The 25287-nt window shown below is 37.3% G+C and overlaps 1 protein-coding gene and 1 non-coding gene across 3 annotated transcripts in view; both read left to right on the top strand.

Annotated features, from left to right (window-relative positions):
• Positions 1-25287, top strand: part of BLMH (bleomycin hydrolase) — a 46840-nt gene that overhangs the window by 9408 nt on the left and 12145 nt on the right. For both annotated transcript variants that reach the window (XM_012740761.3, XM_012740762.2), the window contains exons 7-11: positions 14004-14159; positions 14959-15117; positions 15903-15970; positions 17350-17467; positions 21303-21372. In XM_012740761.3, the coding sequence (XP_012596215.2) occupies positions 14004-14159; positions 14959-15117; positions 15903-15970; positions 17350-17467; positions 21303-21372 (571 nt within the window). The remainder of the gene's footprint in view (positions 1-14003; positions 14160-14958; positions 15118-15902; positions 15971-17349; positions 17468-21302; positions 21373-25287) is intronic.
• Positions 10443-10553, top strand: LOC142862260 (U6 spliceosomal RNA). The gene has a single exon (XR_012913336.1). It is a non-coding gene; the product is annotated as a U6 spliceosomal RNA (small nuclear RNA).

Consider the following 25287-nt stretch of genomic DNA (forward strand, 5'->3'; position numbering starts at 1 on the left):
ATTCTAAGCAAAGGGAATTGTATATATAGGGACATGAACAAAGGTAGAACCTTCAGGAGCTAGTGTAGCTGAAACGTAACTTTCATCAATATGACTGGTAGAAAATTAAGCTAGAAAGGCAGAGATGTAAGGGATCTTGCCAGAACTTTTGGCTTTATTCTGTAAGAATAAAGATAGGGAGCTATAGCTATTAGAATAATGTATGTGAAAACATTTTGGAAAACTTAAAAAGCACTAAACAAATATAAAGTGGTAATATTATTTATTATCAAGGTAGTTAGGAGTATTGTTATTTATTCCATATCTAGAATGAATATGCATAAGACTATGAAGTTGCTTTGAGAAAAGAATAAACATTTCCCTTTTTCAGCCAATGGGGCCATTAGTAGGCCTCCTTCCAAGACTGTGTGGAGTTAAAATGGCTTACTTTTTTTTTTTTTTTTCTGCAATGGAAAACACTAATGCTTCACTCATGTTTTCCTTTAAATGTTAGTGAGGCAATATAGTGAAGTAGTTGAGAGTGTGGTCTCTGGAGTAGGACTTTCTGAGTTCTGGTCTTTTCATTACTTAATAGCCATGTGTCTTGTGACAGGTACCTTAAGTTCTCAAGTCTCAGTTTGTTCATATGAAACATATCTAGCCCAGTGCTTGACACAATAGCTATTTCTTAAATATTTGTTGAGTTGATGAATGCAGAGGTTTCACTTACCAAATAAATAAATGATCTTAATTTGAATTAGCTCATATTTACCTCTTCATAAATTCCTATGGAAGAGTGGTATCTTAGTGTAGCAGGAAAAAACAGGCTTTGGAGTCATACATGGATCTAAATTCTGGCTCTGTCACTTGACAGCCTATGATCTTGGGTAAGTTACTTGTCTGAGATTCAGTTTGGAATTTAAAATATTTTTCTCATTGGAGTTTTTGAGGACCAAATAAGGAATTAAAATGTAAGTGTACAAAGCATAGTATCTTTTTCTCTCCTACCCCTACTTCAGAAAAATAGTAAGATACCACTTTACCCTGTTCTGAGTATGGATGTTTTATAGAATTATTTACTTACTGATTCTACCTAAACTGTTTACCACAGACTTCTGTGTGGTAGGTTTTTAAATTTTTACAATCTCCCAAATGACTCCTCTTTATTGAACCTGACTCTTTGGTAATGAAGAGTCTAGCTATGGTTTTAAAGCCACAAATTAGTACCTGTGATTTACCTAGCCTTCTAGGCAAGTCAAAATGATGACTTAAGCCGGGTGCGGTGGCTCACGCCTGTAATCCTAGCACTCTGGGAAGCCGAGGTGGGCTTATTGCTCAAGGTCAGGAGTTTGAAACCAGCCTGAGCAAGAGTGAGACCTCGTCTCTACTATAAATAGAAAGAAATTAATTGGCCAACTAATATATATATAGAAAAAATTAGTCAGGCATGGTGGTACATGCCTGTAGTCCCAGCTGCTCAGGAGGCTGAGGCAGAAGGATTGCTTGAGCCCAGGAGTTTGAGGTTGCTGTGAGCTAGGCTGATGCCACAGCACTCACTCTAGCCTGGGCAACAAAGCGAGACTCTGTCTCAAAAAAAAAAAAAAAAAATGATGACTTAAATGAACAGCCATGAAGTTCAGGTAGCTTTGAATAAAATGTGTTTATGCTAAAGGCATTCTTTCTGAGAGAAGTGAAGTACAGATTGCTTGTGGAGATGACAGAAGGCAGATCTGTTTTAGAAATCTGTAGTCACCTCTGTTGTAATGTTTTCTCAGTATGTCCACTCTTCTTTTAGCCTCCAGATCCCCTAAGAATTATTAATGTATTCCCTACTGAAACCCTGTCTGTTAAAAATAAAACATAGCTGGGTGCAGTGGTGTGTGCCTGTAGTCCCAGCTGCTTGGGAGGCTGAGGCAAGAGGATCACTTGAGCCCAGGACTTTTGAGTCTAGCCTGGGCAACATAGTGAATCCCCCCTCACTCCCAACCCCAGTCTTTTCAAACAAACAAGAATATAAAACAAAGACAAAAAAACAGTATTTGTCAGTGTCATGAAAAGCCTTTATGATTGGCTTAGGAAATTCTATAGTAATGGCTCTCAACTTGTTAAAACATTATATAGGCCTAGGCTTGCTCCAGACTTATAAATTCAATTTCCCTGGGAATGGAACCTAGTTGTCTGTATTTTTATTTCTTAAAGACTTCTTTGATTAAAAAATATATATTTTTTAACATTGAAAATATAAAATGGCCAGGTGTCGTGACACACACTTGTAGTCCCCACTCCATGGGAGGCTGAGGCAGGAGAATTGCTTGAGGCTGGGAATTCAAGGCTAGCTTGGGCAGTGTAGTGAGACTCTGTCTCTAAAAATGTACGTGTAAAAAATGAGGCCGGGCGTGGTGGCTCACGCCTGTAATCCTAGCACTTTGGGAGGCCGAGGTGGGCGGATTGCTCAAGGTCAGGAGTTCGAAACCAGCCTGAGCGAGACCCCGTCTCTACCAAAAATAGAAATAAATTAATTGACCAACTAAAAATATATATACAAAAAATTAGCCGGGCATGGTGGCGCATGCCTGTAGTCCCAGCTACTCGGGAGACTGAGGCAGTAGGATCGCTGAGCCACGGAGATTGAGGTTGCTGTGAGCCAGGCTAATGCCACGACACTCACTCTAGCCTGGGCAACAAAGTGAGACTCTGTCTCAAAAAAAAAAAAAAATGATATACAGTGAAAATTCTTCTTTCACCCTGTTCTCCTTCCTTCTAGTTCCTATGCCACCCCCAAATTAGTTTTATGTCGTTTCTGTTATTAGTATTAGTTGTTAGTTATCCTTCCAGAGATTTTTACTTTTTCAACAATCCAATACAAATATTTACTATATTTCCCCTCCTGTTTTTGTGGAAATGGTAGAACAGTATTTGTATTGTTCTGCACCGTGTTTTTTTTTACTTTCCATGTTTTGAAAATCTTTCCATATTGATACTTAAAGAGTTTCAGCATTTAAAAAACATGTTCATAGTATCCCATTGTCTTAGTGTACCATAATTAATTTAACTGGTCTCCTATTAGTTGATGGACATTTTGTTTTTTTCCAAACGTTTTCTATTAAAAACTGTAAAAAATAATCTCATAATACATTGTTTTGCATATGTGCATATATACCTGTAGGTTACATTTCTATGAGTAGAATTTTTGTGTCAGAAAGAATATACAGGCTGTGTTTGATGGCTCACACTTGGGAGGCCAAGGTGGGAGGACTACTTGAGGTCAGGAGTTCAAGACCAGCCTGAGCAAGGAGACCTCATCTCTGTAAAAAAATAGAAAAATTAGCTGGTTGTGGTGCCACATGCCTATAGTCCCAGCTATTCAGGCGACTGAGGCAGGAAGATCACTTGAGTCCAGGAGTTTGAGGTTGCAGTGAGCTATGATGATGCCACTGCACTCTAGCCAGGTGACAGAACAAGACCCTGTCTAAAAAAACAAAGAAAGAAAAGAATATGTCTCTGTAAATTTTGATGTGTGTTGCCACATTATCCTGTGGATTATACAATTTATACTCATTAGCAATGTCTGCTAGAACCTGTTTCCCTTTAGTTTTATCAAACAATGTATTTATCAGGCCGGGCGCTGTGGCTCACGCCTGTAATCCTAGCTCTTGGGAGGCCGAGGCGGGCGGATTGCTCAAGGTCAGGAGTTCAAAACCAGCCTGAGCAAGAGCGAGACCCCGTCTCTACTATAAATAGAAAGAAATTAATTGGCCAACTGATATATATATAAAAAATTAGCCGGGCATGGTGGCGCATGCCTGTAGTCCCAGCTACCCGGGAGGCTGAGGCAGAAGGATCACTCGAGCCCAGGAGTTTGAGGTTGCTGTGAGCTAGGCTGACGCCACGGCACTCACTCTAGCCTGGGCAACAAAGCGAGACTCTGTCTCAAAAAAAAAACAAAAAAAAAAACAATGTATTTATCAAACAATTCTGTTTTTGCCAGTCTGATAGGTAAACTATGCTATCTCACTGTTTTAATTTATATTTTTCTTATTTTGAGTGGGGCTGAGCATCATTTCTGTTAACTATCTATTCCTATCCTTTACTTATTTCTTTCTTGATCTTTTATCAGTTTCTAGGTACTCCTTATATATTACAGAAAGGAGCCTTTTGTGATATGAGCTGCAAATTTTTCCCTAGTTTTCTTTTTTTTAGCTATGATATATACTTCTTTGATATCCTGAATATTTCATTCTTATATAGTCAAATTCAAAATCTTTATAGTTTTCAATTAGAGTTTTCCACCCTGATTATATAATAATTCCATTTCTCTTCTAATACTTATAGGGTTTTAATAGTTATACTTGCATCTCTGATCCGATTGGAATTTATCCTGACATGGGGCATGTGGTAGGGATCTAATTTTTTTTCCTACTTAGATGGCTATTTAGTTGATTCACACCTTTCTTGAATAGTCTATCCTCTCCCTACATCTTAATTTGAGATGCCATCTTTATCATATCTAAAGCCCCTGAACTTTTACTTCTGTTCTATTTGTCTGTTTATTCATGTGCCAGCAACTCTATTTTAATTACTGAGGCTTTTTATAATATTTTAATATTTATAAGGCTGGTCCCGTCTCACTATTCTTTTATTTTCCTGGCTAATTTTGTTTGGCATCTAAGTTATAGCATCTCTACTTTTAAAAGCTTCTGGTTAAGATCTGATTAAGATTCTGGTTAAGATCTACTGCTGCTAAGAAATAACATTTTCCAGTATGGTCTTTACTTTTAAATTGTGGAAGAGAAAAGGGAATTTTTCTTTTGACAGCCTTGGAGGATATCCCTGACTCTGAAAAAGGGACTAAACTATCCCCTAAGGTTCTTAAAGGAAATAGATTATATTCATATATTGCATTGTCCTTCTTAATAAATAGGTATAGTAAGCAATAAAACCAATAAGTACTTATACCAAAGATCCTTTTTTAAAATCCTCAAGTAATATTAACAAAATGTTTAAAACTCAGACCGTCTCTTTTAAGTATCCTAGAGCTGGAAGCTGACTGCATTCCTTCAGAAGTGAACATTTCACATCTCTAAAACAACATAAATTCTCAAAATGAAGATAAATTGTGTATCATGTTTCTTACAACTCTAAATATATTTTACATCATTATATGTCATGAAAACCCAAGTATAATGAAACCCTCATTCCTTAATTTTGTGAACTATCCCCATTTAAATAGTCTTCACTGGGTCTCAAGTTTCATTTCTTTTTCTTAGCCCATTGAGGAACAGAACTGTTTTCAGAAAAAAAACCCTCCATTTTTCTATTATAATTTAGTGGCTATTGTAAAAAGATTGACAAAAGCCCAGAAACATGGTTTGCTCTCCTTAAAGTAGATGAAAAAAATTTTAGTCCTCCTGTTTTGTGACTAAGCCCTGCTTCCGTTATGAGAAAGTCCAATTTATATTCATAATGGATGCTGAGGCAACATTAAATTATAGGAATTCACTGCAGGTTCCATCCATCCCAAGGTTTATTTTTGATAGTAAACACTCGAGAGGCATACCGTGTGAAGCATTCTGTGCCTCTATTACATTAAATCAAATATTTCTCATGTTATATGTTAAGTAACTTATACCTAGTAGGGCAATAAACTAATACAAAGTGAAATAAAGTAAGTGTCTTAAGAGATATGCAAGTATAATGTCTAACTCCATAGATGGAGTTGCTGCATCTTATTTTGGGGATCAAGGCTTCCTATAGAAATTTGCATTAGAGATGTACTTTGAATTAAGTGAGATTGGAGTGGAAAGCATTCTAGATGTGCTCCAGTCAGATTTGATGAGGGGTGAGTGCCGGGAGTTAGCTACTCTCCCAACACAAACAGATCCCAAGGCAGGATCGTTGCAAGGGATTTGGAAATAATAGGAAATAAAGAAATGATATATTATAGATGGAGAAATGATTGAGACAGAGACAAAGTGCGGTTTAAAAGATGGGGAGTCAGGGGGTCATTGGCATTCCCACAGGCTGAGACCTGAGTGAAGTCCCGCATCAGTATTTATTGGTACAGCAAATTGTTGTCTTTTTTTAGAGAATTACATATACAGTCATTTTTTGATGTTTCCAGGGGAACCTTACCTAATTCTGTCTACAAGAATAGACGATCACACAATTTTTCTAAGATAAGTGTATTAAGCCCTAAGTTAGAAACAGACCTAGCTGAGCATACAAATTAAAATAATATGTATAAAATGAGGACACTGAGTCTGTATACTACTCTAATCTACTTCTTCTAAACACAGAGACATGTAGTCAGGAGTGAAGCAGGAATATCCTTGAAGTCTAGCATAGTTCTAGCTGCACGTTATCTGTTGGGCAGGCATTTTAATCAGCTTCTCCACCAAGGACCCAAACCGAGTTTCTGCTTTGCAAAAAAGCTCAAGGCAATGGCTGGCAGCAAAGAAGAAATGTTGCTTTGCAAACATCCTCTGACAATGCCCCCCTTGTTGGAGTAGCTTCTGTTTTGTGAACTAACATGTCCACAGATTTCTTCAGGCAAAGACCTGCAAAACCCCTGAAACTTCTTATGTCTCTTAGCCTATTTCCCAACAAGTTAGTAGGCTAGTTTATCTATAGTCCTAAAGGAGATCTAGGGTGGTGTTTCTCAGAAAGTGATCTGAAGTCCATCTGCATTAGAATTACCAGATGCTTGGTAAAAATGCAGATTCCCAGGTCCCCTCCCAAATATACTGAATCTGAAAATCTGGGGATAATTCCTGTAATCTGCATGAAATGAACAATCCTGAGGCACATTGAAGTTTGAAGCTATAAGAATAATGTGGAAAGTTAAAATTAGACACATATAATAAGAGCTTTTAGCTTTTTAGCATCGGAACTTGTCCTAACTCAGTAGGCAGTAAGAAATCAGGAAGATTCTTGAGAAGAGTAATGTGAAGTAAAACTTCAGTTTATGAGACTAATTTAGTTAAAATAGGTGAAACTGGAAAGAGGAGAGGTTATACAACCAATATTAGTATGACTTGAGTTTTGTTTTGTTTTGTTTTTGAGACAAAGTCTCACTTTGTTGTCCAGGCTAGAGTGAGTGTCGTAGCGTCAGCTTAGCTCCCAACAACCTCAAACTCCTGGGCTTAAGCAATCCTCCTGTCACAGCCTCCCAAGTAGCTGGGACTATAGGCATGCACCACCATGCCCGGCTAATTTTTTCTATACATTTTTAGTTGGCCAATTAATTTCTTTCTATTTTAGTAGAGACAGGGTCTCACTCTTGCTCAGACTGGTTTTGAACTCCTGACCTTGAGCAGTCCTCCCTCCTGGGACTTCCAGAATGCTAGGATTACAGGCGTGAGCCACCATGCTGGGCCCTGTGGCTTGAATTTTGAAAGCAAGGGTGGGAGTGATGGGATTAGAATAGACTTTGTAGAGGAAATGGGAACTGACTTATATTAAGGCCTATAAGTCATGGTAAAGAGTTTGCATTTTATTCTAAGTGAGGTAACCACTAGGGGATTTTAAGCTGAGGAGTGACATGGTTTAATTTTTGTTTTAAAAAAATTCACTCTAGGTGTTTTGAATGGATTGTAAAACAGCAGGAAAGGAGGTTAGGAGGCTACTTAGAAGTTATTGTGGTTGTATAGGTGAGGAGTTTTAGTGGTTTGGCCCAGGTTGATGAGCGTGAGGACAGAGAAGTAAATAAATTTCAGGGTAAATTTTGGAAGTGAAGCTGTCAGGACTTGCTGATAAAATAGATGTGGAGGATAAAGAAAAGTGAAGAACTGGGGTGATGTTCTGGTGTCTTGAAGTGGGCGCTTACAAATATGAGAGAAGGCTTTTTGGCAGTTAGGGCAGTATGAGGGAACAAGTGTACAGAAAAGGATAAATTGAATGAGAAATAATTGAAGAAGCAAGGTTTTGGAGGAGGAAAAGAATAGATGTGGTCTAAAGTAGTGCTTTCAAACTTTAATGTTGGTATGAATCACATTAGGATCTTCTTAAAATGCAAATTGATTTAGTAGGTTTGAGGTAGGGCTGGATAGTCTGCATTTTCTGTTTCTTTGATTCAAACACCACTCTAGAAGTAGTCTCAACATCATTATTTGACTATTACAATAGTTATCATCTCTATGAGTTCATTTCCTTTAACATCACAGAAGGGCATATACATTTTAAGTATACCTTTTTATGTCTTTTTCTGCTAGAAAATATATTTAATACCTCCAGAAAATACCTACTTCTCTGCTTGCTTTGGCAGGCTCAGGTGGTTTTTGTTTTTTAACAGATCCTTGCCCTTCTTTCATTCCCCACCAGAAAGCAGTAGAGAGCTGTCTTCCCTTCTCCCCTTTCTCTGCATATAAATAATCACCAAGATCCCTCATTCCTTCTCTCCTTTTACCTATAGCACTAAACATTCTTCAAAGTTCAGCTATTTTCTGACCAGTTTAGTGTCATTGTGGCCATGCTACTCTGTGATCAATAGGTCATTTTAGCTTTGAGCCTTGTTTTCTCCACTAAGACTGAAAAGTTAATGATTTCTTAAGTGCTTTGTAGCTTTGCATTTTTACGACAAAGAAGTAATAATATTTTTACAATGCTTTAGACTTTACTGTACACTCTCTCAACACCTCAGTATTGCAAATACAAATGAAAATTCTAAGATTCTTTCACTTCTGCAATGACTCCAAGCACTTGAAATCTTTTAGTCTTACCAGTTTTTCTCCCTTACAAATAGCTTAGTTTTATCTTCACATGACCTTCCCATTCTAACCTTTCCTCTATTCTGTGTCTGCCTGTAGCTGGCTTAAAACTCTTTTAGGTTCTCACCCTTCTAAGTATTCATAATTGACTATCCGCTGTTGCATCCTTCCTGCTTCCTCTTACTCAATATCTGTCTCCCGTATTTAGGCATGGGCGTGGGAATCGACTCAATCCCATATCATTTGTCTTTAAATTGGGATCTACACATTCTTTCCCTATGTTCCATGGTTCATGCTTTCTGTGTCCTTTTTTCTTTTCCTTTTCCTGTTTCCATTATTCACCACATTACATTTCAGCAAATCTAAAATAAATACATTTCTCCACTAGGGGAAAATACTTTTAGTGAGCAATTACAATGGTGCTCCTTTATAAAATTAGCCCCGAAAGATATGATCATTGATAATTTACACTCTACCTTCTTACAAAATGTATTTAAACTGGATATAGGACTTCAACCTTTCTGACACCAACTGCAGCTTTTCTAATGGGTTATAGGTTTGTAGAAAGGGACTACAGATATCCACATTGTTGTAGGTTAGTTTAAACTCACAATTTAATTAGCCAAGGATACAAAATCTTAATTAGAAGCCAGATGGCCCCAAGAGGCAAGTACAGATACAGTCTATCTCAGCATAGCTTCCTTTGACCCCCATCAAGGGTGCAAAGAAAAGGCCTCTGGGAAAAAAAAATTGAGCTCAATTTTGGGCACTGCCATTGCCCTTTTATACTTGAGGCTCATATCAAAATTTTAGGAGAACTTTCTCTATTAACCTATATTTAAGGGAATAATTGTAAACATTTTTAAGCCAAATTCAGAATCAGCAAGATTATATGATTATTGGGTTGGGGAGTTGGGGAAAAGCTGATTCGGTTCCCAGGTATCATTGAGCCATGTGTCTCTCTGCCTTCAGCTGTCCAACATTTTGGAAAGCCCATATTCTCTCAGTCTACCCCCTTGACTCTGTTTTAATACCTTTTTATCAGGTTGGTTCTGACACTAAGTTTGATCTGAAATCACAATTAGAAGTCATGCGTTCAGGAAATATTTCTTTAACATAGATACCTGGCACTATTCTAGACATTGAGCATTCATCAGTGAGCAAAACAGAAAAGAATCCCTTCCTTTGTGTATTTTCTACTAGGGAGAGATATAATAAATATAAGACGTGTAAGAGCTGAATCAATACATTTCTGTTGGTTAAGCCAACAACAACAAAAAAAGAATTATAATATGCCAGAAGAGAAGTGCTATGGAGAAAAATAAAGGAGAGAAAGATAGGAAATACTGGGATTTTGATATATAATTATATTCTGAAGAATATGGTTGTACTCTTATTTTATTCTATCCTGTATAAATGACTTGTGTTCAATGTCCAGTATCGTTTTTTGTCCTGAATGCCAAGTACCTCTTGTGTGAAGCAGGTGACACTCCTTTGTTGCCCACCAGAGAGCAGACTTGGCTATCCAAAACTCACTACTAGTTTTATACCTTTGGGAATAGAGAATGTTATTTTAGGCAGAGTCTCTTATCAGTAAAATATAGTATCAGGGCCCTAGAGATTATACTTTGGAGAATTTTTTAAAAATTGGAACTCATATAACTAGCTGTTGTTATTTGGCACAGAGCCAAATACTCCTTCCAAAGTATTACAGACTGACTTAAATGTGAATGACTGGATAATTTATAGTCATGGTGTACTCGCTTCGGCAGCGAGTTCCTTGGTGCTAAAATTGGAACAATACAGACAAGATTAGCATGGTCCCTGCGCAAGGATGACACACAAATTCATGAAGCATTCCATATTTTTTAAATAAAAAAAATGTATAGTCATGGTAAACAAATATTATATATAAAACAAAGCAACATGTCTCAAGTTAACAGAGTTTTACTAGAATCTAAGAGAAAGAAGTGTCACCCTTATCCTCGTTTATGCCTTAAACATATCTTTGATAAAATTCAGATTTATAAGACATATGCAATAGGGCATAGTATTGTCTTACAAAAGGATTCACCATATAATTCATTTAGATAGCAGAAATGCAGATTTCTTCTAGTGCATTTTTTAGAAGGAGGAACTTAACTCTTTTTACCTCAGATAGGGAGTCAAATACTTAATAAGGTATTCTGTAAATTATAGTGTAAAACATTCATATTTATCTTTAGAGTATGCTTAAAACTAAACAGAATTTCACTTAGTTGTCTTAATCTTCACTGGGCCTGAACTTAGCCTGCCCCCTTTTTTGGCCAGGGCCTTGCTGAGCTAGATTCACCACCCTTAGATAGCTGAGACTTAATCAAAATGATTCCACTGATATGTACATACATGTGTGACAACAAATTGCTAGTTGAAAGTATACATCATTTAAGTCTATAAAACCTTCATAATCTAAGTGTGTACTAACTAAACACCTTCATTATCTTGACCATAGTTACCAGTGGCAATGTCTTCCTCATAATGACAGATTCCTAAAGTTGACATTTGTAGCCTTGGTGCTGAGCAAATACAAAATGACTTTCTATTCCGTGTGAATCTCAAACAGCTCATTAATCCATGGCTAGAGTAACTCAATTAGAATTGTTTATATGATGCCCTGCCTCTTCTTTTCTGTGCTAGAAACCAACCTGCAAATGATACAACATGAAAAGAGAGGTAAGGACCAGCTGTTTAGGCTTATAAAACAGACAGTAAATCCTAGTAAAGGAAGGTTCTCTCTTGGAAAACAGAAAAAAAACAAATGACAGGCAAGCGTAACCTCTTCTGTAAGTTAACCTGGTTCTGTTAAGATAGTAGAATCACAGCAATAAAGAACAGATTCCTCATGCCCACGGCAATATGAGTGAATCTCACAGACATTATGTGAACCAAAGGAAGCCAAACACAAAAGAGAATATGCTCTGTGATTCTGTACACATGAAGTTAAAGAATGGGCAAAATTAATAAATGGTTATAGAAGTCTAAATGGTGGTTATCTTGGGGAAATTGTGGGTTATTACCTAAAAAGGGGGCTAGAGAACCTCCAGAACTCTGGAAATGTTCTATATATTTATCTGAATGGTGGTTACATGGGTGTATACATGTTTTTTAAAAATTGAATTGTATACTTAAGATTAGTCCACTTACTGAACATATGTTATCTAAGTAAAAGAGTAAGAAAAAGAAATTAGAGGGCCGGGCGCGGTGGCTCACGCCTGTAATCCTAGCTCTCTGGGAGGCCGAGGCGGGCGGATTGCTCAAGGTCAGGAGTTCAAAACCAGCCTGAGCAAGAGCGAGACCCCGTCTCTACTATAAATAGAAAGAAATTAATTGGCCAACTGATATGTATATAAAAAAAATTAGCCGGGCATGGTGGCGCATGCCTGTAGTCCCAGCTACTCGAGAGGCTGAGGCAGAAGGATCTCTCGAGCCCAGGAGTTTGAGGTTGCTGTGAGCTAGGCTGACGCCACGGCACTCACTCTAGCCTGGACAACAAAGCGAGACTCTGTCTCAAAAAAAAAAAAAAAAAAAAGAAAAAGAAATTAGGTCACAGAGTTTGGATTTGTTGTGAGAAGTAATAGGTAAGCATTATTGGATCTTCAACAGGGAAGTGATTTGAAGAAAGTGGTACTTCTAAAATTATATATCCTGTGGTGATATGGAGAATAGAAGAATGTTCAGATCAGCTGGTATATCCAGATCCTGTGCCCGGCACTGTGCTTGATGCTGTAGGGAACACAAAATAACTATGACCTGGGTCCCTACCCTTAAGAAGATTATAACGTTTTGTGGGAGATACGTTTTATGAAATGGTAAATTCATGGTGTTTTGGAACTAGCACTGAAGTCAATCCTGAGTTCAAATTCTAATTCTGCCATTTTCTGACTTCAGGTGAGTTATTTCCCTGAACCTTGGTTTCCTTATCTATAAAATGAAGGTAGTATCTTTGTTGAGAGGATTAAGAGATATGGTAGTCAAAGGATTATAGTACAGTACTGTAAATTTTCCCTTTTTAACAAGGGAAAATAGCCAAGGAACAATACTTTGGGTGGGCAGGCAGCATGTGATGTGACTTTAGTTCAGACTGTGGTCTGCCACTTAGTGGCTATGTGATCTTTTAAATAAGTTACCTAATTTCTTAATTTCTTTGAGTCTCAATCTCTTTTGGGAGTGGGAAAAAAGGGGGGGCAGGGAGAATTACTCCTTGAGAGATTGTTATGAGAATTAAGTGAACTTAGCAGATACATGGTACCTAGCACAAAATAGGCACACTTAATAAATGTATTTCTCTTTAAGGTAATAGCATATATAAATGTATGATGCAAATAATGTAGATAATAGATGCTGAGATTAGAAGACTGGTAGAGAAGAAAGAGGCAGATCATAGTGTAATTTTTTTTTTAAGACATAAGGAAATTTGATATAGAGGAGGAAGTACTTTCTATATTCTGATCTTGTAGAAGGTATATCTTTCTACTTTTATTTTTGTATTTCTATAAAATGAAAATAATATACAATATATCCTTGGATTGTAATGATGTTAACCTGAAGATACTGCAAGGTCATTAAAAAATATGTTACTCTCTCACAACCCCCCAAAAATGATACATTACTATTAAAGTTACTTCTCTTCAAAATTTGAGGTTACAATGAGCTGTAATCACACCACTGCACTTCAGCCTAGGCAACAGAGGGAGACCTTGTCTCTAAAAAAAAAAAAAGTTACTCCTCTTCTAATAATACTTTTAACAGGCATTGTCATCCAAGCTCCAACTGAAAAGTTAAGGGCTTTTCTATAAGTAGAGACCCTTGTCACAATCAAAGGAAAACCTCAGTGCGTAAAGGGAAGGAGAAATCCATTTAAAATATTATAAAATAAATATATATTTATAAATATTATAAAATAAAATCCATTATAAAATATGTCATTATTTGTTACATGAAAAATTATCATCAAAGTAGCAACCCAATCTTGTTGGGTATCGATGGTAGGCAATTTCTTGGCTAAGGAAATTTAATTTGCAGAACAAGTACTAAGTTAATGAAATATTAACATTTCCGAATTGCATTGTTCACATTGTTTATTTGAGAACTCACGAGTTGACTGATATCAAATCCTGGATAGCAGCTTTCCAATTTGTGAAACAGTATTAGATTTCTTGTGAAATTTCTGTCTTTAATTTAGCCACTAACTTCTGGTGTTTCCCAAGCTTAAGGAAAATGAAGAGGTAAGAAATAACACTTCCCTAGTCATTGCTCATCTATCCTTGTTCTCTCTTCCAGATATTGCGAGTGGTGTGCATCTGTTTGGGTAATCCACCAGAGACATTCACCTGGGAGTACCGAGACAAAGATAAAAATTATCACAGAATTGGCCCCATAACACCCTTGGAGTTTTACAGGGAACATGTCAAGCCACTCTTCAATATGGAAGATAAGGTTGGAGACTAGCACTGACAGCTGCTGGCTGTTTACTTGCAAATGCCTGTTGACTACAAGGAAGGGTATAAGATTTCTGGGTTAACGTGCATCGTCATCAAACTAGACAGTAAACAAACTCTTTTTTATCTTCCTCTGAATTATGTTATGCACCTGATAAAGTTTGGTCTTGCCAGGATCTTTCACCTTTCCCCAGTGTTCCTCTTTAGATCTTCAGGCCAGCAGTCATTTTAATGCCCATGTGCTTCTCTGATTTGGGCCCAGAATCATTCTCAGGTGCAAAGACAATGAAAGTGTATTGGGTGTTTTTTCTCATGGATTGAGAAGCACCTCTGTACTGTGGTACCCTCTGGAGCCTCTCTTGTTGAAGGGAGCAGTGTCCCACCCTAGTTTTGCTTCTTTCAGGTTTTCCATCTGCCTAGCAAGATGACCAGAGCCTCCTTCCTTTATTGGCTTCTTGACCGTCTTCTAAGTAAATGTCATTGCCAGGTGTCAAGCCTGTCTTATAACTTGAAAACTATTTTTCAGAATTAGTTTTGAAGTAGTTCATCCCAGTAGGAAGAACAGGTAGATGCAGCTCCCACATGTGTCTCTCACACTAATTAGAACATGCAAGGACCTCTCTCACATGTATTTTAATACCTTTTGTTTCTTTGATATTTAACAGTGTGGCTGTAATGCTTATTCTAGTAGACAGATGTGATGAGCTTGATGTAAACACTGAACCTAGAAGAGTGGTGTGTTCCTACTTGACATTCCTGGCTTTGTGTTCTAATCAGCATGTTCTTGATCTCAATAGATTTGTTTAGTGAATGACCCCAGGCCCCAGCACAAGTACAACAGACTTTACACAGTGGACTACTTAAGCAATATGGTTGGAGGGAGAAAAACTCTGTATAACAACCAACCCATTGAATTCTTGAAAAAGATGGTTGCTGCCTCCATTAAAGATGGAGAGGTTGGTATTGTTTTTGTGTCTTCCACATTGGGGTTAAAACATTTTGGCTGGGTGCAGTGGCTCATACCTGTAATCCTAGCACTCTAGGAGGCCAAGGTGGGTGGATTGTTTGAGCTTGGGAGTTCAAGACCAGCCTGAACAAGAGCGAGACCCCGTCTCTACTAAAAATAGAAAGAAATTAGCTGGACAACTAAAAAGATATATATAGAAAAAATTAGCCGGGCATGGTGGCACATGCCTGTAGTCCCAGCAACTTGGGAGGCTAAGGCAGAAGGATTGCTTGAGCCCAGGAGTTTGAGGTTGCTGTGAGCTAAGCTGACACCATGGCACTCTAGCCCGGGCAACAGAGTGAGACTCTGTCTCAAAAAAAAACATCTTTTGGTGGCTCACGCCTGTAATCCTAGTACTCTGGGAGGCCGAGGCGGGCGGATCACTCGAGGTCAGGAGTTCAAAACCAGCCTGAGCAAGAGCAAGACCCCATCTCTACTATAAATAGAAAGAAATTAATTGGCCAACTAATATATATGGAAAAAATTAGCCGGGCATGGTGGCACATGCCTGTAGTCCCAGCTACTCGGGAGGCTGAGGCAGGAGGATCACTTGAGTCCAGGAGTTTGAGGTTGCTGTGAGCTAGGCTGATGCCACGGCACTCACTCTAGCCTGGGCAACAAAGTGAGACTCTGTCTCAAAAAAAAAAAAAAAACAAAACACCTTTTACTTCTTTGGTGTAATAGGAAGATAGGGTTTATGTTGACTTACTTTCTTCCTCTTTCCTCTATTTCTAGGCTGTGTGGTTTGGCTGTGATGTTGGAAAATACTTCAATGGCAAGCTGGGCCTCAGTGACATGAATGTGTGAGTATAAGAAATTTAAAATAGAAAGGCATTTGTGAGAGTTTGCTTTTGGAGTGCAGTCTTGGTATGAAATGACTATGCTGAGGTTCATCCAAAGATTAAGGTTGGACTAAGCCTGAGTTTCTCTCTTGGCATGCTGTAGAGTTTGAGGGCTGATAGCAGAAACTGCACTTACTTGAATGCTCTAACCCAGGAAATCAATATCATATTTCATATCTGAGTAGAAATTGTTGAGTATTCCTAAAAACCCATTCTATATTAAAAAGACTGTTTAAAAAAATTGGGGCAAAAATAATTGGGCTGGGCACAGTGGCTCACGCCTGTAATCCTAGTGCTCTGGGAGGCCAAGGTGGGAGGATGGCTTGAGCTCAGGGGTTGGAGACCAGCCTGAGCAACAGCAAGACCCTATCTCTACTTAAAAAAATAGAAAAATTAGCCAGGCGTAGTGGCACATGCCTGTAGTCTTAGCTTCTCAGGAGGCTGAGGCAGGAGGATCACTGGAGCCCAAGAGTTTGAGGTTGCAGTGAGCTCCCTTGATGCCACTGCACTCTACCGAGGGTGACAGAGCAAGACTCTGTCTCGAAAAAAAATTTAAAAAACTGTTGATTACTGTGTAAGTTTGTTTAGTGTATTTGGGAATATAAGGAAAGATTTTCTAGAGCTCTTGTTTGCTATTTGATTCTTTTAAAACTGTTTATCTTATTAGCTGCCTTTGTATTTTGTCTTTATGACAAGTGGGATAATTTAAAGCATTCCTCCTGGTGTTATGAAAGGTCATTTGTGAACTAAATCATGTAAGATTCCTTGACTGTTAAAATATACCATTTTAGGGTGAATTATAAGTAATTTTATGTGTAGGGAGTTGAATAAATATCTTGATAGTTAATAAGAGAAAAATCTGCTAAAGGAGAGAATTAATGCTTTTTTAATTTTGAAAATATTCTCCAATATTTTTGGCATTGTTTATTGAAACTTCAGTCAACAGTGGCTTAAAGGTATTCAGTAACTGGTTGGTTAATTCAGCTCAAAAGAGATCATTTTTATAAGAAGTTACTTTAAAAGCTTTTTTTTTATTATTTTTCTAAGTTTTCTTGCCAAAATGACAATGCCAACTCATCTTGTCAGCCTTTGATATGGAGAATTTATATTTAATCATTTCATATTTTCCTTCATACTCTTGTAACACATAGAGCATGGAATTCCACTGAGAGATTAAGTTCTGCATGTACCATATTCTTTCTGAAGAGCTACAGCTAGAGCCCATATTTATTTGGAGCTGTTGAGTCCCTTCAATTTCTTCTGTGCTCCTTTTACAATCAGATGTCAGTTTTGCCCCATGATTATACTCCCTTCATTTTGTGCTGTCATTCTTTTTACAGCTATGACCATGAGTTAGTGTTCGGTGTCTCCTTGAAGAACATGAATAAAGCGGAGAGGTTGACTTTTGGTGAGTCACTTATGACCCACGCCATGGCCTTCACTGCTGTCTCAGAGAAGGTATGACCCTCAGCATGCCTACTGCAGTGTTTGCACAGATGGATCTACATTCTCCTGCAGACTGTTTATCCAACAGAGCTTCATTCATAGTGTACATGATTTCTGTTAAAAGTTAGCTTCCAAGTAAGACATTGTACCTGCGTCCCTTGGGGTTTGGCTACATGCTTAGAGGTAATAAAAATAGGAACTTTCCATGAGGAACAGAATTTATATCAGTAGGGAGTAAGGAAGTAACTGCTCTTCTGTAACTTTGAAAGGTCTTAGTATGAAGAGAAGTCAGCAAGGGAATTTGGGAAGTTCACTTCTATTTTATAAGGAAGATAACTTATATTTTCTAAGGAATTAAAATGTGCCCTGAAAGTGTTCATATCTTGGTGACCTATGTTCAGACTTACCTTCCTTTCATTTGTTGTTCAGATTCTTCTGCAGTAAAATGTCAGTAACTTGTGCATTCTCTGCCTATTATAAGATTTATGCAGAGCTTTAGGAAATTGGATGTAAATTATTTTGCATTTCCTATAAAATATTCTGAAAAGTATATTACTTTTTCTAGGACACAGTGTTGGAAACAATCGAAATTTTATCTTTCACAAATAAGCTTCCCACTTGCAGTCTATCGAATGGATATTTTATCCCCCATGCTGAGGGATCATAAGGAAGAGAAGACTTTGAAGTACTTTAATTCTCTACCACCACAAACAAAAATGTTCTTTCTAGCCTAATTACTGGAAATAAAGTCACAGAATAACTATCTTGTATACATCTTTTTAGAAAATAGTTTTGCTATCCTATCTACTAGATATGTGATCTTTGAAACATTTAGAAATATCCTAACATGTCATTATGCCATATTTTCTTAACTAGCCTAACCTAGAAGTCCTGATTTGTTTTTTTGTCCTCTTTAGGCAAAATTTTGAGTAGGATAGGATTTTCTCTCTGTACTTTTCTCTCATCTCTTCCAACTACTTCATTTGAAGGTGTCCTTTCAAGCCCACAGCATCCCAGATCCTTGTGCTCTCTACTATTCAAAACCTGATCTTAAGCCGGGCGCGGTGGCTCACGCCTGTAATCCTAGCACTCTGGGAGGCTGAGGTGGGCGGATTGCTCGAGGTCAGGAGTTCGAAACCAGACTGAGCAAGAGCGAGACCCCATCTCTACTATAAATAGAAAGAAATTAATTGGACAACTAAAATATATAGAAAAAAATTAGCCGGGCATGGTGGCACGTGCCTGTAGTCCCAGCTACTTGGGAGGCTGAGGCAGAAGGATCACTTGAGCCCAGGAGTTTGAGGTTGCTGTGAGCTAGGCTACGCCACTGCACTCACTCTAGCCTGGGCAACAAAGCGAGACTCTGTCTCAAAAAAAAAACCTGATCTTAAGGAAAGTCTAATTACGTTCATACAAATTACAAGACTGGGACTTTAAGAGTAGAACTCTGAGGTGTTCTCACTTTTATATGAAAACAAACACAGCATAGTGTAATAAGTGTCCTGAAATAATTAGACAGTCCTGTGTTGATATTCCTGCTCCTCATGTGGTTTTCATAAAGGTAAAGGTTGAGGTCTTATAAGCCAGTGAGCTGTTTTCATCATTCCATTCCTTGATACTCTCAGCTCTGTAGTTAGCAAGACTCTCACACCAAGAAACAGATTGCCAAGGGTTACCCAGAAGAATGTATGGAATATAGTTTGTACTATCTGTGTAGATCAGGAAAAGCCATTTCAAAATTGCAAAAGGTGATTTAAAAGTTTTGTCACCCCAGTTTAACAAAATTCTCATATTTGAATTATAAACAAAACAAAATTAAGTTATAAGAAGTTATCTTAAATAAGGGTGCCTTTTTGACATCAGAAGCAAAACATTAGTAGGAATTTTTCATGAATAAACTACCTAGGAATTTGTTCATATGTATATTTGGACCTGCTATATTGTAAAATTCAGTGGATTTACAACTAAACTAAAGCTCCTTAAATTAAACTTTTAAACTATATAGGGAGTTATAAAAAAAAAAAAAAACAAGAATATTTGGTATAATTTCCAAGAGAAGTTCAGCATTTTATTATTTTTCCATCTCTATATTATAGAGTATTTATATTTTTCAGAAATAAAAATAGTGAATACTTCATGTCATTTTCTCTGGAACATCCGTTCTTTGATTGGCATGGTTTATTTCCTCAGGGAAATGGAGCTACCTTACATGCTAATAGTATAAAAGATAATTTATATTATCATAACTGGAATTTTATATTGAAATTTTTCTCTTTCTTCTACTTAGAGTTTTCGACCACTAAAACTAGTTTGAACTACATTTGAGTAATAATACAGAGGTAAATGCATACTAATGGCTATATTTCTTCAGTATTCTTATAGCTTATTTCATGGAATAATCTATAAGTGGGGACCAGGTATTATTCTATAATTGTAAATGACCCAGAGAATAACTTGATCTAGGTCACTGCAGGAATTCCTTGGCAAAGAAAAGAAGAGGAAACATTTTCAGACTTACTATAATAAGCAAATTACTTTAGGTTACATAAATTTTAACAGTGATATTTAAAAGGAAAGTAAAGATGGACTACAATGAGGGAAATAGAAAAACCATAACAGACATTTAATCTACCAGCTCTGGAATGTATAGTTTAATGACATGGTTTTGAAGGTGTCTGGGGCTAAGAGTAAGGGTTAGTACAGGTAAGGGTGTTTGAAACTTGTGGATTTGTTGTTTGTTGGCTGTTTCTGAGACAGAAAATTACTGACATCCAAGAAAACTGACAAGAGTAGAGTGTACAGGTTAGCAGAGCCAATGGGAACCAAATCCCATATAAACGAAACTCATCATGCAGTTATATGTAAGTGGGAGCTGACAGATGAAATCATTAGGAGATAGTACAGGGGTCAGTGCTTTTCTCAGGCTACAAAGATTTAAGTTGTTTTGACATCAGCAAATGTCCTGGGTAAACACAAAAGAGAAAAGTCTTTTCCGAAATGAAGCCTTCCTCTTGTCCCTCTCTGTGTCACAATAGTAGAGTCTAGAAGGTTATGATGATGAGTATCACTGTCCCTTTAAGAAGATGAAAATTGAGCTTATTTTATTAATGAAGATAGAAGAGGGAGAACAGTAGAAATGTCTGGCTTTTGTTTATGAAATGGTCTTTTTACTTTTGCTTTGCCATTCAATCTCTATTGTGTTAAATTCAATATTTGTGTAACTGAATCAGTGAAAGAACACATTTGGAGAGTATCATTACTTGGTTTCCCTAAGTAGAAAATCAAGCAGTATGATGAGAATGTGGTTTTTTTGTTTTGTTTTTTTAAAAAGGCATCCCATTCTATTTATTTTTTGAATGATTCTAAGACCTGGTCAGAGTTTGTTTTGTTTTGTTTCGTTTTTTAAAAAACAAAACAAACTCTGACCAGGTCTTAGAATCATTCCTAAAATAAATAGGATGGGATGCCTTTGCAAGCAATACTCACTCATTTAAAGCAAGAGTCCCTGGCTTCAAATGGTGTTCACTGCTTTTAGTGGTTTATATTTTGTTTTTCTTAGCCAAGTAGCATTTTATATGCTTACTTTCTGTATAGAATAGAATGTAAAGGAGAAGATAATATTTATTGCTTTGTTAGCTTTATTGTATTTTTACCTTGTGGGATTCAAATTCCACTACTATTGGCTATCCTTTTAGTGATAGTAGGAAATATATAGCCCTGATCGTGTACATCATGCCTGTATAGAGCAGGCTATTTATTCTAAGTGGCTGCAGAAGAACTAAATCTACATGACACCTCAGCAGGGAGAATGCTTTCAGACAATACATGATTATCCACTTTTTTGCAGGATGATCAGAGTTGTGCATTCGTGAAATGGAGAGTGGAGAATTCATGGGGTGAAGACCATGGCCACAAAGGTGAGCTTAATTTGGTATTACTAACTCCAGGTAACTGGGGTCTGCTTATTCTGCCTCTCGGGTGAAAAGCTGCTCTAGTGTGGAGGATTTTTCAGTAATTGATCCCATTGATTAGACTATTCTACAGAAAAATCTCTGAGAATCAGGTTTGCTCCCAAGATTCCCCAGACCAATATGGCACGCCTAAACCCCCTGCTTGATTCTGAGTCCAATATCCGTGCTAAGACCAATATATGCTGGCATTCGTTCCAAACCATGCTGAAGCTTTGTACCAGAATCACTTGACCAGATGAGGAGGTTGGATGCCCTTTGCCAGGATGCTTGCTATATTGCTTTCGGTGTATTTTCATCTACTGCACCAGTGCTCTAGAAAGTTGGAAGCCTTCTGAGTGGGAGAATGGGATTGGCAGGAAAACTTTCTTTAGGCATTTGTTAAAGACTCCTTAGAAGTTATGATGCCTAAAGAGGAAGACAACACTTTGGTTACCATTTAGAACTTTTTTACACTGACAAATCAAAACCTTTGCAGAAGTCATGAGTAAATTATAGTGACTAGGCTAAACAAAATCACACAGGTTAATATATGAATTGTAGAAAAAATAAAAAATATAAAGAAAATAAAAGTCTATAATAATCTGACCACCCAGAGATCATCGTTGATTAATAGTTTCGGGTATAGTCTTACAAACTTTTATGCTTTAATTTTTAGGGTTTCAAACCAAAAGTGGCAACTACCATGGTGTATGTGTACATGTGAGCATGTGAATATATGCATGTGTGCTATGTGCTGGCAGTATTTTGTAACCAGCTCTTTCCCAGAGTCTATGTTTCTTACTTTTAGCCAATGAATTCTAGCTAGGAAAAAACACATTAACCACAACTTACTAGACTAATTAGTAGACTTGGAGGAATAGGGGGTGGGTAGGGAAGCCAGAGAAGAGAGATACACAGACACTTAGAACTAAACGTCTACATACTTTTCACCCAACAGGAATTAGCCAGACCATTTCTTGAGAGAAAGAGAGCAGACAGACAGACAGACACATAAGAAGAGAAAAGAAAAAAAAAAAAGTAGAGATCAGCAACTCTTTTGAGTAGTGATTTTCCAACTATGTTCCTCAGAGCCCTAGCATTTTCAAGGGTAAAAGGTAGAGAAGGAGGTATGGAGAGTTGGAAGTAAGCATGTGGGACTTCCATAGCTTATATTTGAAAACTACTGTCTTAGAAGAGCCCATTACACTGAGTTTTGAACTTGACAAGACTTTGGTATGCTGACTGAACAGCATAGACTGGTATATGATGGCCAAAGTCTGAAGGCCATTAATCTGTCATCCCAGGTCTTTTCATCTCCCCATGAATATAATCATTGATGGATTTTGGCTAACTGTCCCTGGGTTCTGCTGTGAAACTCAGCAGCTCAGTGTTTATATATAAACAAATGTAAGTGCTATTAGTATATTTCTCTTCATCATCAAATAGTTCCATGTCCCCCTTCTGTGATTCCATAATTGTTCTGTGATTACAGGGGTCTATTATAAATTAGAATGCAACATTTTTTAAGTTAATTAATTAAATTTTTTATCTGTGGGGAAGTGAGGTTCAATTTTCATTTGATTTCTTTTTCTTTTTTGAGATAGAGTCACTCTGTCGCCCTGGATAGAGTGCAGCGGTGTCATCACAGCTCACTGCAACCTCAAACTCCTGGACTCAAGCAATCCTCCTGCTTGAGTAGGAGGGACTAGTAGCCTCCCGAGTAGCTGGGACTATAGGTGCACACGATGATGCCCTGCTAATTTTTCTATATTTGGTAGAGACAAGATCTCACTCTTGCTCAGACTGGTCTCAAACTCCTGAGCTCAAGCAATCCTCCTGCCACAGCCTCCCTGAGTGCTAGGAATTATAAGGCATGAGCCACCGTAACTGGCCTGCAACATTTTGAAATTGGTGATTTTTTAATAGGAGAATTTCATTTTAAGACAAATGTACATTTGGAGTCAGAGAGGAGTTTAACCCCAGCAAAACTAGCAGAAAGATTAAAAATAACTCATGGTTTAGTAATATCTGTAAATCGGTGATAGTCAAGACATAGATGTTTGTCTTAAATTGGAAAGATTTGATTATTTGTAGCAAACATAAGATACTGGGTTAAAATTGTTTTTCTATTGTTTCAGATGAACCTTTGTAGCTTCTGTTTCATTTCTGGTCTAATTTGGTTCCTGTATGGATTTGTTATCATATAGGTTAGCATCTAGGAAAAGGACTAAAGTTATGGTTTGTTTAGATGAGCTTGGATCCATTGGCTTGCTTTTTTTTATATTTTTCCATCTGTAACAGTCACTCAGTTTGTAGATAGTAGTGATATCCATTTAAGAGAGGACAAACACTTGTAAATTCAGGGAAATGCTCCGTGTTCTATGTAGTGTGAATTATTGTCTTTTAATACTCTGAACCTAAATACTTGCTCTTACAGAGAATTCTGGACCACTTTGGTATTTTTTTTTTCATTTAACTTTACCCATTTACTCCTACTCAGTAAAAGTTTTGCCTCTGCTGACTTACTCATTCCTTTATTATGCTGAGAAAAGTGAGGTCTTGATCCCTATAATCTGCCTGTTATCCTTCCCAATGAAATCTGTAGGTATCTAGTAAAGATTAAACTAACTTTTTTGTTGTTCTCAAATAACTGAAATGTTTGAGATTATAAAGAGCAAAGCATTTCAGTAGAGAGCCAAAAGATAAGAAATTGAACTGGAGTGGAGTTGGGAATAGTTCATTCAAAGCCAAAATAAATTATTCTCATGTATTTCTTGGTAATGTTCTTTCTGACTTAACAGGAAGGAAGGAAAGAAAACATGATCTAATTTAATTGGCACACTTGGCCTGACCTTAGGAGAGCATGTAGTATGTTATGATATTGGCAATGTGTGTTTACCTCAGCAGAGCCTTCTTGTCTGTCATCCTGTTGGACACTGGCTGGCACGTCCAAGGCAGGACCTCTGTTTATGCTTTCAGGAGACATGACAACCTTAAGAAGCATTACTAGGATTTTGTTTCTGTAGATAACATTGTTAACAGTTTGTTACTATTCTATTCGGGATTTCTGTCTGTTAAGATTGATGTTTGTGAAAAATAGTGTTGATAATATAAGCTGAAGATAACAGAGCAGAGATACCTGGGCAAGCTGCCCTTGTCCTCTGCCCAGCCCTCACTTTGGTCCTCCCCGTGGCATGTTCATGGCCTTCCTACCCAGAGGCTAGTATGTAAATCAAATACTGACTGTTTCACAAATTGGAGAGAGGGTTCCTTCTGACCAGGAGAGACATAAAAAGAGCAATTAGTTTTTGCCTTACTTTTGAGTTACTTCATGTTGGTGAATTATAGTATTCATAGTCAGCTATACTGAAAATTGGATACACATCTAACATGTACACGAACATGGATTCTTTACTCCCCTGCTTCTTAAAATACTTGACTATGCATTTTGTACCTTATTTATGGATCATATCAGAAATGGATTTCACAGTTAGATGAGGGAACAGACCTTGGAATTTGTATATTTTCATTTTGAAAAGTTTATAGAATAAAATATTTTGTAAAATATTTAAGAATATAAAATAGAGAAAATACCTTTGTTTCTCTCATTCTTTCTTAGAAATTCATCTGAGAAGCTAAATCTTTAAGCCAAAGTGGCCTGCAGGTCCCCTAGCTAATAAATAGTAGAACCAGAATTATAACCCAGATAGTCTGACACCAGAGCCAATTTTCTTAACCATTAAACTGTACTTTCTCTCAATTTTCTCTGTTCTAGTAGCATCTAGTCCACTTACGGAAATAACAGGTCAGTTCATGGTCATTGGTGACCAGAAACAGTAGCTGAGGGCAATAAAACTGGCAATGTCACGTAAATGTCTGAAG

Source organism: Microcebus murinus, chromosome 18 (assembly GCF_040939455.1).
Source record: "Microcebus murinus isolate Inina chromosome 18, M.murinus_Inina_mat1.0, whole genome shotgun sequence".
NCBI lineage: Eukaryota > Metazoa > Chordata > Mammalia > Primates > Cheirogaleidae > Microcebus > Microcebus murinus.